At 34.2% G+C, this 14,612-nt stretch overlaps 1 protein-coding gene across 1 annotated transcript in view; it reads left to right on the top strand.

The window, feature by feature from the left end:
• Positions 1-20: 20 nt before the first annotated feature.
• Positions 21-14,612, top strand: part of LOC306704113 (titin-like) — a gene marked incomplete at both ends in the record, with an annotated part of 30,984 nt that continues 16,392 nt past the window's right edge. Inside the window, 2 exons of the mRNA XM_079170326.1 lie at positions 21-501; positions 587-645. Coding sequence (XP_079026452.1) covers positions 21-501; positions 587-645 — 540 coding nt within the window. The remainder of the gene's footprint in view (positions 502-586; positions 646-14,612) is intronic.

Below are 14,612 nucleotides of genomic sequence, written 5' to 3'. Positions count from 1 at the left end.
TAAAAAAAACGAATTATAGTATGTCGAAAAAAAGTGAAATAAAGTCACCGAGGGCCTTGAAGTCCCCTGAGCCCGAAGGAATCAAATCACCTCCGAGGGTGAAGTCTCCTCCTCCCGTCATGTCCCCCAAGAGGGTTGTGTCTCCACCCACCGTCAAATCCCCGATCCCGAAACCTCCCAAGGTCCTGAGTCAGCTTAGGGCCGAGGCCAGCGAGGGCTCGGTGAGGATGTCCTGTGTCTGTGAGAGCAGCGTCAGGGAGGTGGTGTGGTACGTGAACGGGAGGAGGCTCTCACAGAGTAGCCGCTTTGAGGCGCACTACTCCGAGGGCTCCTGCAGCCTTCTAATCCACGACCTGGCAGACAGCGATCAGGGAGAGTACACCTGTGAGATGACATCAGAGGGAGGAGTCTCCAAAACCTCCTTCTCCTTCAGCGGACAGGTGTTCCAGTCCATGCGAATGAAGATCACAGCCTACCGAGAGCAGCAACTGGCACTTAAAGGTGAGCACCGGCCTCAAGTACCCGAGCAGATTTAGTCCCAATGTCAAATCCTGAAGGTTAACGTATTTACTGTTTCCATCCGTAGCGTCAGGATCAATGGCGATGAGTCACAAGGAGTCTTCTTCATCCATGAGCTCGAAAAAAGTAAAAAAGTCTGAGTATAGTATGTTATAACAAATCATAAAAGGTTATTGTACAGCCACACATTGAAGTGAACTTCATGAGCATCTTTAAGTGTTTGAAAGCTTCCCTCTACTGACTGTGATACTAGTCACAGATATCCTAACTGACAGGTTTGTAATTGTTTAAAGTTTGTGTTAAATGTTTAGTCAGGTGCAGATATGAACATGGAAACAGGTTTTTTCTCCCGTTCATACTGAATATTAATAATTATATATATTTAACATTAACAGCAGGAATGACCTGTTTCACTGTTCATATGTGCTTCATATATCCTTTAACCACGAACACTTCACAGTATTATAACTCACATGTGAGATCACTGGTCCATACGTCTGATATACTTTCATCTAAACTTGGCTTCATGCACTTTGAATCCCCTTTAGGGTTTAGAAGATGTAATAAATAGCTAATAACAATACTTGTATTCAGCTATAAAGACACTATTTGACAATAATCATAAGAATAATCATTGTTCGGAGAGCTTCTCATCATTTTATCAAGATTAAAAATAAAACTGGCAATTTTCTATAATTTTCTTATTGTCATCAAACTCAATAAAAATCCTAAAAGTAAAGAATTGATCAGGTGGTGGGAAACATAAGTAGATGCAGTGTGTAGTCTCTGCCTCCAGGTGTCAGTGTTAGCCAGCAGAACATTTATAATACATATCTATATATATATATATATATATATATATATATATATACAGTATATATATAGATACTGTATATAATGTTATGTATTATAGAGCCGGACTCCTTCAGTCTCTGGTCCTTTCTGTCAACATCCTGCTGGTTGAAATCTTCCACTATTTAATAATAATACAAATATAATATTTCTTTCTTTTAGTGCTGGTTTTTGTACCGTTTGTGGTCGTTCTTTGTCTCTTTGAGGTTGTTTAGTTTCTCTTTGAGATCTTTCTGCTTTGTGTCGTTTGCGTCTCTTTGTGGGAATTATGATGAATCTCCTGATTGAATTGTGTCTTTTTGAAGTCGTTTTCTATCATTTATAGAAAACATTTTAGTTTTGCATCTTAACATCTCTTTGGGTCTTTGTGTCTTCGTTCAATGAACTGACATTAGTCCTCAATCACCGTTATGTATCTGAAGTAATGTCTGTAAGTGAACACAGAGAATCATCTGTTCACGGGATTATTTCATTTCAAACTAAACGACCAAAATGTCTTTTTCATTTTTGTTGTTTTTGTTCTTGAGATGTTTAATCCAGTCACCCAAAAACAAAATGTCTGTCATCTTGTTTTGTAAAATGTGCTGAACTGCAGCAAACAAAGTCAAACAAAGTCAAACAAAGAGTCAAACAAAGAGTCAAACATAGAGTCAAACAAAGAGTCAAACAAAGAGTCAAACAGAGTCAAACAAAGAGTCAAACACAAAGTCAAACACAGAGTCAAACAGAGTCAAACAGAGTCAAACAAAGAGTCAAACAAAGAGTCAAACACAAAGTCAAACACAGAGTCAAACAGAGTCAAACAAAGAGTCAAACAAAGAGTCAAACACAAAGTCAAACACAGAGTCAAACAGAGTCAAACAGAGTCAAACAAAGAGTCAAACAAAGAGTCAAACATAGAGTCAAACAAAGAGTCAAACAGTCAAACAAAGAGTCAAACACAAAGTCAAACACAGAGTCAAACACAGAGTCAAACAGAGTCAAACAAAGAGTCAAACACAGAGTCAAACAGAGTCAAACAGAGTCAAACAAAGAGTCAAACAAAGAGTCAAACAAAGTCAAACAAAGAGTCAAACGTAGAGTCAAACAAAGAGTAAAACAAAGAGTCAAACACAGAGTCAAACAAAGAGTCAAACATAGAGTCAAACAGAGTCAAACACAGAGTCAAACAGAGTCAAACAAAGAGTCAAACACAAAGTCAAACACAGAGTCAAACACAGAGTCAAACAGAGTCAAACAAAGAGTCAAACACAGAGTCAAACAGAGTCAAACAAAGAGTCAAACACAAAGTCAAACACAGAGTCAAACACAGAGTCAAACATAGAGTCAAACACAAAGTCAAACACAGAGTCAAACAGAGTCAAACAGAGTCAAACAAAGAGTCAAACAAAGAGTCAAACATAGAGTCAAACAAAGAGTCAAACAGTCAAACAAAGAGTCAAACACAAAGTCAAACACAGAGTCAAACACAGAGTCAAACAGAGTCAAACAAAGAGTCAAACACAGAGTCAAACAGAGTCAAACAGAGTCAAACAAAGAGTCAAACAAAGAGTCAAACAAAGTCAAACAAAGAGTCAAACATAGAGTCAAACAAAGAGTAAAACACAGAGTCAAACAAAGAGTCAAACAAAGAGTCAAACACAGAGTCAAACAAAGAGTCAAACATAGAGTCAAACACAGAGTCAAACAGAGTCAAACAAAGAGTCAAACAAAGAGTCAAACAGAGTCAAACAAAGAGTCAAACAAAGAGTCAAACAAAGAGTCAAACAAAGTCAAACAGAGTCAAACAAAGAGTCAAACAAAGAGTTAAACAGAGTCAAACAAAGAGTCAATCAAAGAGTCAAACAAAGGTTCAAACAAAGAGTCAAACACAGAGTCAAACTGGACTTCCGTGTGTTCAGTGAATTATGTGCAAATGCAGTAAAGAAAAGAATTTAATGATGAAACCCAATTGTGTTTTTTCAGTTTGTTCTACTGGGGTTAAAGTCGAAAAACAGTCAAAAAAGTCATTCAATCAGGAGAGACTTCATTTGAATTTCACAATCATTTATTACACATTGTACAAATGTGAATAGTGCAACGTCTTTGGCGATTGGACTCCATCCTGAAGGAAGACAATTGATGTTGATGAAGGGAGTTGCTGCGGAGTTATAAACAGCATAGTATAGGATGTCGAAAAAAGTCATGAAAAAGTCAGTGTACCATGTCGAAAAGTCATAACTTTACTTAAGTTACTTTATTTTTAAAGTTGCTTTTTTAGTTACTTTACTTTTAAAGTTACTTTTTTAGTTACTTTACTTTTTTAGTTACTTTTAAAGTTACTTTACTTTTAAAGTTACTTTTTTAGTTACTTTACTTTTAAAGTTACTTTACTTTTAAAGTTACTTTCTTAGTTACTTTATTTTTATTTGAAAAACTCTTATTCCGTATCCCTGTAGTGTTGATTCAGAGTAAGCACTGCATTAATTACAACACCTTGCACATTTGGAAAACCAAAACTACACATATCTTTAATTTCAACCAACATATAAACAGTACAGTACACTACCTTACAGGTTTGGCGAATAGAAGTCTGTGTTCAGTGCATAATGTGCATGGCATGGGAGAAGATACATTCATCACCAGGTTGACCACAGCTGGCCGCTTCACTCCTCTGTGTCGGAGCTGTCTGCTGCGTCGGTGTTGTGGGTCAGCATGTAGTTGTCGATGGAGGGGCAGTTGTGGATGGAGTAACGCAGACGCTCAGCGAGGATGACCTGGCTCGTGTAAGGGGGCAGGCGAAACAGGAAGAAGCAGGTCTGTGCAGTAGGGAGGCCGTTGACGGGCTGTAGGACATGATAGGGGGAAAAAGTTTAGTAGTTTGTACTATTGATATGTTTGCCCTCGTCAACAGGCTCGTTATTTCCGTTAGCGATGACCTCACCCTATCAACCTTGATGATTTGGAACTTCTGCGTGATATCAGCTGGGTTGGAAGGCAACCTGGACCGGCCAGAGACGAAACGGAGGAAAAGCACTCGCTCCTCATTGGTGAACTCCTCCAGGCTACCTAATGTTCATCAGGCCTTATCCCGCCTTTCTGTCCTGCTGTAAAACTGTCACCTTACTCTCCTGATATCAAAGCCTTTTTGTACTACTGCACCTGACCTGCATATAGTTTGATTTATTTTAGGTACTGAAGTTGTAAAAGTTCCTTTTAAAAGAAAATGCCTTTTGTAAATAGTAATTACTGCAATTTAAATATTTTCCTTTATTGTTTTTATATTATGCATATAAGAACATGAAAGTGTATTTTATTACAGACGTATTGTTTTTACCTTGTTTTCATCGGTCAGTTTATGTATTGGATGCTTGTGGACTTCCGTGTGTTCAGTGAATTATGTGCAAATGCAGTAAAGAAAAGAATTTAATGATGAAACCCAATTGTGTTTTTTCAGTTTGTTCTACTGGGGTTAAAGTCGAAAAACAGTCAAAAAAGTCATTCAATCAGGAGAGACTTCATTAGAATTTCACAATAATTTATTACACATTGTACAAATGTAAATAGTGCAACGTCTTTGGCGATTGGACTCCATCCTGAAGGAAGACAATTGATGTTGATGAAGGGAGTTGCTGCGGAGTTATAAACAGCATAGGATAGGATGTCGTAAAAAGTCATGAAAAAGTCAGTGTACCATGTCGAAAAGTCATAACTTTACTTAAGTTACTTTATTTTTAAAGTTGCTTTTTTAGTTACTTTACTTTTAAAGTTACTTTTTTAGTTACTTTACTTTTTTAGTTACTTTTAAAGTTACTTTACTTTTAAAGTTACTTTTTTAGTTACTTTACTTTTAAAGTTACTTTTTTAGTTACTTTACTTTTAAAGTTACTTTTTTAGTTACTTTACTTTTTTAGTTACTTTTAAAGTTACTTTACTTTTAAAGTTACTTTTTTAGTTACTTTACTTTTTTAGGTACTTTTTTAGTTACTTTACTTTTAAAGTTACTTTTAAAGTTACTTTACTTTTAAAGTTACTTTTTTAGTTACTTTATTTTTAAAGTTACTTTTTTAGTTACTTTACTTTTTTAGTTACTTTTAAAGTTACTTTACTTTTAAAGTTACTTTTTTAGTTACTTTACTTTTTTAGTTACTCTTTTAGTTACTTTACTTTTAAAGTTACTTTTAAAGTTACTTTACTTTTTTAGTTACTTTTTTAGTTACTTTACTTCCAAAGTTACTTTTAAAGTTACTTTACTTTTAAAGTTACTTTTTTAGTTACTTTACTTTTTTAGTTACTTTTAAAGTTACTTTATTTTTAAAGTTACTTTTTTAGTTACTTTACTTTTAAAGTTACTTTTTTAGTTACTTTACTTTTAAAGTTACTTTTTTAGTTACTTTGCTTTTTTAGTTACTTTTAAAGTTACTTTACTTTTAAAGTTACTTTTTTAGTTACTTTACTTTTTTAGTTACTTTTTTAGTTACTTTACTTTTAAAGTTACTTTACTTTTAAAGTTACTTTTTTAGTTACTTTACTTTTAAAGTTACTTTTTTAGTTACTTTACTTTTAAAGTTACTTTTTTAGTTACTTTACTTTTTTAGTTACTCCTTTAGTTACTTTACTTTTAAAGTTACTTTACTTTTTTAGTTACTTTTTTAGTTACTTTACTTTTAAAGTTACTTTTAAAGTTACTTTACTTTTAAAGTTACTTTTTTAGTTACTTTACTTTTTTAGTTACTTTTAAAGTTACTTTATTTTTAAAGTTACTTTTTAGTTACTTTACTTTTAAAGTTACTTTACTTTTAAAGTTACTTTCTTAGTTACTTTATTTTTATTTGAAAAACTCTTATTCCGTATCCCTGTAGTGTTGATTCAGAGTAAGCACTGCATTAATTACAACACCTTGCACATTTGGAAAACCAAAACTACACATATCTTTAATTTCAACCAACATATAAACAGTACAGTACACTACCTTACAGGTTTGGCGAATAGAAGTCTGTGTTCAGTGCATAATGTGCATGGCATGGGAGAAGATACATTCATCACCAGGTTGACCACAGCTGGCCGCTTCACTCCTCTGTGTCGGAGCTGTCTGCTGCGTCGGTGTTGTGGGTCAGCATGTAGTTGTCGATGGAGGGGCAGTTGTGGATGGAGTAACGCAGACGCTCAGCGAGGGTGACCTGGCTCGTGTAAGGGGGCAGGCGAAACAGGAAGAAGCAGGTCTGTGCAGTAGGGAGGCCGTTGACGGGCTGTAGGACATGATAGGGGGAAAAAGTTTAGTAGTTTGTACTATTGATATGTTTGCCCTCGTCAACAGGCTCGTTATTTCCGTTAGCGATGACCTCACCCTATCAACCTTGATGATTTGGAACTTCTGCGTGATATCAGCTGGGTTGGAAGGCAACCTGGACCGGCCAGAGACGAAACGGAGGAAAAGCACTCGCTCCTCATTGGTGAACTCCTCCAGGCTACCTAATGTTCATCAGGCCTTATCCCGCCTTTCTGTCCTGCTGTAAAACTGTCACCTTACTCTCCTGATATCAAAGCCTTTTTGTACTACTGCACCTGACCTGCATATAGTTTGATTTATTTTAGGTACTGAAGTTGTAAAAGTTCCTTTTAAAAGAAAATGCCTTTTGTAAATAGTAATTACTGCAATTTAAATATTTTCCTTTATTGTTTTTATATTATGCATATAAGAACATGAAAGTGTATTTTATTACAGACGTATTGTTTTTACCTTGTTTTCATCGGTCAGTTTATGTATTGGATGCTTGTGGACTTCCGTGTGTTCAGTGAATTATGTGCAAATGCAGTAAAGAAAAGAATTTAATGATGAAACCCAATTGTGTTTTTTCAGTTTGTTCTACTGGGGTTAAAGTCGAAAAACAGTCAAAAAAGTCATTCAATCAGGAGAGACTTCATTAGAATTTCACAATCATTTATTACACATTGTACAAATGTGAATAGTGCAACGTCTTTGGCGATTGGACTCCATCCTGAAGGAAGACAATTGATGTTGATGAAGGGAGTTGCTGCGGAGTTATAAACAGCATAGGATAGGATGTCGAAAAAAGTCATGAAAAAGTCAGTGTACCATGTCGAAAAGTCATAACTTTACTTAAGTTACTTTATTTTTAAAGTTGCTTTTTTAGTTACTTTACTTTTAAAGTTACTTTTTTAGTTACTTTTTTAGTTACTTTACTTTTAAAGTTACTTCTTTAGTTACTTTACTTTTAAAGTTACTTTTTTAGTTACTTTACTTTTAAAGTTACTTTTTTAGTTACTTTACTTTTTTAGTTACTTTTAAAGTTACTTTACTTTTAAAGTTACTTTTTTAGTTACTTTACTTTTAAAGTTACTTTTAAAGTTACTTTACTTTTAAAGTTACTTTTTTAGTTACTTTACTTTTAAAGTTACTTTTTTAGTTACTTTACTTTTTTAGTTACTTTTAAAGTTACTTTACTTTTAAAGTTACTTTTTTAGTTACTTTACTTTTTTAGTTACTCTTTTAGTTACTTTACTTTTAAAGTTACTTTTAAAGTTACTTTACTTTTTTAGTTACTTTTAAAGTTACTTTATTTTTAAAGTTACTTTTTTAGTTACTTTATTTTTAAAGTTACTTTTTTAGTTACTTTACTTTTAAAGTTACTTTACTTTTAAAGTTACTTTCTTAGTTACTTTATTTTTATTTGAAAAACTCTTATTCCGTATCCCTGTAGTGTTGATTCAGAGTAAGCACTGCATTAATTACAACACCTTGCACATTTGGAAAACCAAAACTACACATATCTTTAATTTCAACCAACATATAAACAGTACAGTACACTACCTTACAGGTTTGGCGAATAGAAGTCTGTGTTCAGTGCATAATGTGCATGGCATGGGAGAAGATACATTCATCACCAGGTTGACCACAGCTGGCCGCTTCACTCCTCTGTGTCGGAGCTGTCTGCTGCGTCGGTGTTGTGGGTCAGCATGTAGTTGTCGATGGAGGGGCAGTTGTGGATGGAGTAACGCAGACGCTCAGCGAGGGTGACCTGGCTCGTGTAAGGGGGCAGGCGAAACAGGAAGAAGCAGGTCTGTGCAGTAGGGAGGCCGTTGACGGGCTGTAGGACATGATAGGGGGAAAAAGTTTAGTAGTTTGTACTATTGATATGTTTGCCCTCGTCAACAGGCTCGTTATTTCCGTTAGCGATGACCTCACCCTATCAACCTTGATGATTTGGAACTTCTGCGTGATATCAGCTGGGTTGGAAGGCAACCTGGACCGGCCAGAGACGAAACGGAGGAAAAGCACTCGCTCCTCATTGGTGAACTCCTCCAGGCTACCTAATGTTCATCAGGCCTTATCCCGCCTTTCTGTCCTGCTGTAAAACTGTCACCTTACTCTCCTGATATCAAAGCCTTTTTGTACTACTGCACCTGACCTGCATATAGTTTGATTTATTTTAGGTACTGAAGTTGTAAAAGTTCCTTTTAAAAGAAAATGCCTTTTGTAAATAGTAATTACTGCAATTTAAATATTTTCCTTTATTGTTTTTATATTATGCATATAAGAACATGAAAGTGTATTTTATTACAGACGTATTGTTTTTACCTTGTTTTCATCGGTCAGTTTATGTATTGGATGCTTGTGGACTTCCGTGTGTTCAGTGAATTATGTGCAAATGCAGTAAAGAAAAGAATTTAATGATGAAACCCAATTGTGTTTTTTCAGTTTGTTCTACTGGGGTTAAAGTCGAAAAACAGTCAAAAAAGTCATTCAATCAGGAGAGACTTCATTAGAATTTCACAATCATTTATTACACATTGTACAAATGTGAATAGTGCAACGTCTTTGGCGATTGGACTCCATCCTGAAGGAAGACAATTGATGTTGATGAAGGGAGTTGCTGCGGAGTTATAAACAGCATAGGATAGGATGTCGAAAAAAGTCATGAAAAAGTCAGTGTACCATGTCGAAAAGTCATAACTTTACTTAAGTTACTTTATTTTTAAAGTTGCTTTTTTAGTTAATTTACTTTTAAAGTTACTTTTTTAGTTACTTTTTTAGTTACTTTACTTTTAAAGTTACTTCTTTAGTTACTTTACTTTTAAAGTTACTTTTTTAGTTACTTTACTTTTAAAGTTACTTTTTTAGTTACTTTACTTTTTTAGTTACTTTTAAAGTTACTTTACTTTTAAAGTTACTTTTTTAGTTACTTTACTTTTAAAGTTACTTTTAAAGTTACTTTACTTTTAAAGTTACTTTTTTAGTTACTTTACTTTTAAAGTTACTTTTTTAGTTACTTTACTTTTTTAGTTACTTTTAAAGTTACTTTACTTTTAAAGTTACTTTTTTAGTTACTTTACTTTTTTAGTTACTCTTTTAGTTACTTTACTTTTAAAGTTACTTTTAAAGTTACTTTACTTTTTTAGTTACTTTTAAAGTTACTTTATTTTTAAAGTTACTTTTTTAGTTACTTTATTTTTAAAGTTACTTTTTTAGTTACTTTACTTTTAAAGTTACTTTACTTTTAAAGTTACTCTCTTAGTTACTTTATTTTTATTTGAAAAACTCTTATTCCGTATCCCTGTAGTGTTGATTCAGAGTAAGCACTGCATTAATTACAACACCTTGCACATTTGGAAAACCAAAACTACACATATCTTTAATTTCAACCAACATATAAACAGTACAGTACACTACCTTACAGGTTTGGCGAATAGAAGTCTGTGTTCAGTGCATAATGTGCATGGCATGGGAGAAGATACATTCATCACCAGGTTGACCACAGCTGGCCGCTTCACTCCTCTGTGTCGGAGCTGTCTGCTGCGTCGGTGTTGTGGGTCAGCATGTAGTTGTCGATGGAGGGGCAGTTGTGGATGGAGTAACGCAGACGCTCAGCGAGGGTGACCTGGCTCGTGTAAGGGGGCAGGCGAAACAGGAAGAAGCAGGTCTGTGCAGTAGGGAGGCCGTTGACGGGCTGTAGGACATGATAGGGGGAAAAAGTTTAGTAGTTTGTACTATTGATATGTTTGCCCTCGTCAACAGGCTCGTTATTTCCGTTAGCGATGACCTCACCCTATCAACCTTGATGATTTGGAACTTCTGCGTGATATCAGCTGGGTTGGAAGGCAACCTGGACCGGCCAGAGACGAAACGGAGGAAAAGCACTCGCTCCTCATTGGTGAACTCCTCCAGGCTACCTAATGTTCATCAGGCCTTATCCCGCCTTTCTGTCCTGCTGTAAAACTGTCACCTTACTCTCCTGATATCAAAGCCTTTTTGTACTACTGCACCTGACCTGCATATAGTTTGATTTATTTTAGGTACTGAAGTTGTAAAAGTTCCTTTTAAAAGAAAATGCCTTTTGTAAATAGTAATTACTGCAATTTAAATATTTTCCTTTATTGTTTTTATATTATGCATATAAGAACATGAAAGTGTATTTTATTACAGACGTATTGTTTTTACCTTGTTTTCATCGGTCAGTTTATGTATTGGATGCTTGTGGACTTCCGTGTGTTCAGTGAATTATGTGCAAATGCAGTAAAGAAAAGAATTTAATGATGAAACCCAATTGTGTTTTTTCAGTTTGTTCTACTGGGGTTAAAGTCGAAAAACAGTCAAAAAAGTCATTCAATCAGGAGAGACTTCATTAGAATTTCACAATCATTTATTACACATTGTACAAATGTAAATAGTGCAACGTCTTTGGCGATTGGACTCCATCCTGAAGGAAGACAATTGATGTTGATGAAGGGAGTTGCTGCGGAGTTATAAACAGCATAGGATAGGATGTCGTAAAAAGTCATGAAAAAGTCAGTGTACCATGTCGAAAAGTCATAACTTTACTTAAGTTACTTTATTTTTAAAGTTGCTTTTTTAGTTACTTTACTTTTAAAGTTACTTTTTTAGTTACTTTACTTTTTTAGTTACTTTTAAAGTTACTTTACTTTTAAAGTTACTTTTTTAGTTACTTTACTTTTAAAGTTACTTTTTTAGTTACTTTACTTTTAAAGTTACTTTTAAAGTTACTTTACTTTTAAAGTTACTTTTTTAGTTACTTTATTTTTAAAGTTACTTTTTTAGTTACTTTACTTTTTTAGTTACTTTTAAAGTTACTTTACTTTTAAAGTTACTTTTTTAGTTACTTTACTTTTTTAGTTACTCTTTTAGTTACTTTACTTTTAAAGTTACTTTTAAAGTTACTTTACTTTTTTAGTTACTTTTTTAGTTACTTTACTTTTAAAGTTACTTTTAAAGTTACTTTACTTTTAAAGTTACTTTTTTAGTTACTTTACTTTTTTAGTTACTTTTAAAGTTACTTTATTTTTAAAGTTACTTTTTTAGTTACTTTACTTTTAAAGTTACTTTTTTAGTTACTTTACTTTTAAAGTTACTTTTTTAGTTACTTTGCTTTTTTAGTTACTTTTAAAGTTACTTTACTTTTAAAGTTACTTTTTTAGTTACTTTACTTTTTTAGTTACTTTTTTAGTTACTTTACTTTTAAAGTTACTTTACTTTTAAAGTTACTTTTTTAGTTACTTTACTTTTTTAGTTACTCCTTTAGTTACTTTACTTTTAAAGTTACTTTACTTTTTTAGTTACTTTTTTAGTTACTTTACTTTTAAAGTTACTTTTAAAGTTACTTTACTTTTAAAGTTACTTTTTTAGTTACTTTACTTTTTTAGTTACTTTTAAAGTTACTTTATTTTTAAAGTTACTTTTTAGTTACTTTATTTTTATTTGAAAAACTCTTATTCCGTATCCCTGTAGTGTTGATTCAGAGTAAGCACTGCATTAATTACAACACCTTGCACATTTGGAAAACCAAAACTACACATATCTTTAATTTCAACCAACATATAAACAGTACAGTACACTACCTTACAGGTTTGGCGAATAGAAGTCTGTGTTCAGTGCATAATGTGCATGGCATGGGAGAAGATACATTCATCACCAGGTTGACCACAGCTGGCCGCTTCACTCCTCTGTGTCGGAGCTGTCTGCTGCGTCGGTGTTGTGGGTCAGCATGTAGTTGTCGATGGAGGGGCAGTTGTGGATGGAGTAACGCAGACGCTCAGCGAGGGTGACCTGGCTCGTGTAAGGGGGCAGGCGAAACAGGAAGAAGCAGGTCTGTGCAGTAGGGAGGCCGTTGACGGGCTGTAGGACATGATAGGGGGAAAAAGTTTAGTAGTTTGTACTATTGATATGTTTGCCCTCGTCAACAGGCTCGTTATTTCCGTTAGCGATGACCTCACCCTATCAACCTTGATGATTTGGAACTTCTGCGTGATATCAGCTGGGTTGGAAGGCAACCTGGACCGGCCAGAGACGAAACGGAGGAAAAGCACTCGCTCCTCATTGGTGAACTCCTCCAGGCTACCTAATGTTCATCAGGCCTTATCCCGCCTTTCTGTCCTGCTGTAAAACTGTCACCTTACTCTCCTGATATCAAAGCCTTTTTGTACTACTGCACCTGACCTGCATATAGTTTGATTTATTTTAGGTACTGAAGTTGTAAAAGTTCCTTTTAAAAGAAAATGCCTTTTGTAAATAGTAATTACTGCAATTTAAATATTTTCCTTTATTGTTTTTATATTATGCATATAAGAACATGAAAGTGTATTTTATTACAGACGTATTGTTTTTACCTTGTTTTCATCGGTCAGTTTATGTATTGGATGCTTGTGGACTTCCGTGTGTTCAGTGAATTATGTGCAAATGCAGTAAAGAAAAGAATTTAATGATGAAACCCAATTGTGTTTTTTCAGTTTGTTCTACTGGGGTTAAAGTCGAAAAACAGTCAAAAAAGTCATTCAATCAGGAGAGACTTCATTAGAATTTCACAATCATTTATTACACATTGTACAAATGTGAATAGTGCAACGTCTTTGGCGATTGGACTCCATCCTGAAGGAAGACAATTGATGTTGATGAAGGGAGTTGCTGCGGAGTTATAAACAGCATAGGATAGGATGTCGAAAAAAGTCATGAAAAAGTCAGTGTACCATGTCGAAAAGTCATAACTTTACTTAAGTTACTTTATTTTTAAAGTTGCTTTTTTAGTTACTTTACTTTTAAAGCTACTTTTTTAGTTACTTTTTTAGTTACTTTACTTTTAAAGTTACTTCTTTAGTTACTTTACTTTTAAAGTTACTTTTTTAGTTACTTTACTTTTAAAGTTACTTTTTTAGTTACTTTACTTTTTTAGTTACTTTTAAAGTTACTTTACTTTTAAAGTTACTTTTTTAGTTACTTTACTTTTAAAGTTACTTTTAAAGTTACTTTACTTTTAAAGTTACTTTTTTAGTTACTTTACTTTTAAAGTTACTTTTTTAGTTACTTTACTTTTTTAGTTACTTTTAAAGTTACTTTACTTTTAAAGTTACTTTTTTAGTTACTTTACTTTTTTAGTTACTCTTTTAGTTACTTTACTTTTAAAGTTACTTTTAAAGTTACTTTACTTTTTTAGTTACTTTTAAAGTTACTTTATTTTTAAAGTTACTTTTTTAGTTACTTTATTTTTAAAGTTACTTTTTTAGTTACTTTACTTTTAAAGTTACTTTACTTTTAAAGTTACTTTCTTAGTTACTTTATTTTTATTTGAAAAACTCTTATTCCGTATCCCTGTAGTGTTGATTCAGAGTAAGCACTGCATTAATTACAACACCTTGCACATTTGGAAAACCAAAACTACACATATCTTTAATTTCAACCAACATATAAACAGTACAGTACACTACCTTACAGGTTTGGCGAATAGAAGTCTGTGTTCAGTGCATAATGTGCATGGCATGGGAGAAGATACATTCATCACCTGGTTGACCACAGCTGGCCGCTTCACTCCTCTGTGTCGGAGCTGTCTGCTGCGTCGGTGTTGTGGGTCAGCATGTAGTTGTCGATGGAGGGGCAGTTGTGGATGGAGTAACGCAGACGCTCAGCGAGGGTGACCTGGCTCGTGTAAGGGGGCAGGCGAAACAGGAAGAAGCAGGTCTGTGCAGTAGGGAGGCCGTTGACGGGCTGTAGGACATGATAGGGGGAAAAAGTTTAGTAGTTTGTACTATTGATATGTTTGCCCTCGTCAACAGGCTCGTTATTTCCGTTAGCGATGACCTCACCCTATCAACCTTGATGATTTGGAACTTCTGCGTGATATCAGCTGGGTTGGAAGGCAACCTGGACCGGCCAGAGACGAAACGGAGGAAAAGCACTCGCTCCTCATTGGTGAACTCCTCCAGGCTACCTAATGTTCATCAGGCCTTATCCCGCC

The sequence above is a fragment of the Pholis gunnellus genome, assembly GCF_910591455.1.
Source record: "Pholis gunnellus genome assembly, chromosome: 12".
Taxonomy (NCBI): Eukaryota; Metazoa; Chordata; class Actinopteri; order Perciformes; family Pholidae; genus Pholis; species Pholis gunnellus.
The sequence above is the reverse complement of the archived record's forward strand: the minus strand, read 5'-3'. Positions and strand labels throughout refer to the sequence as shown.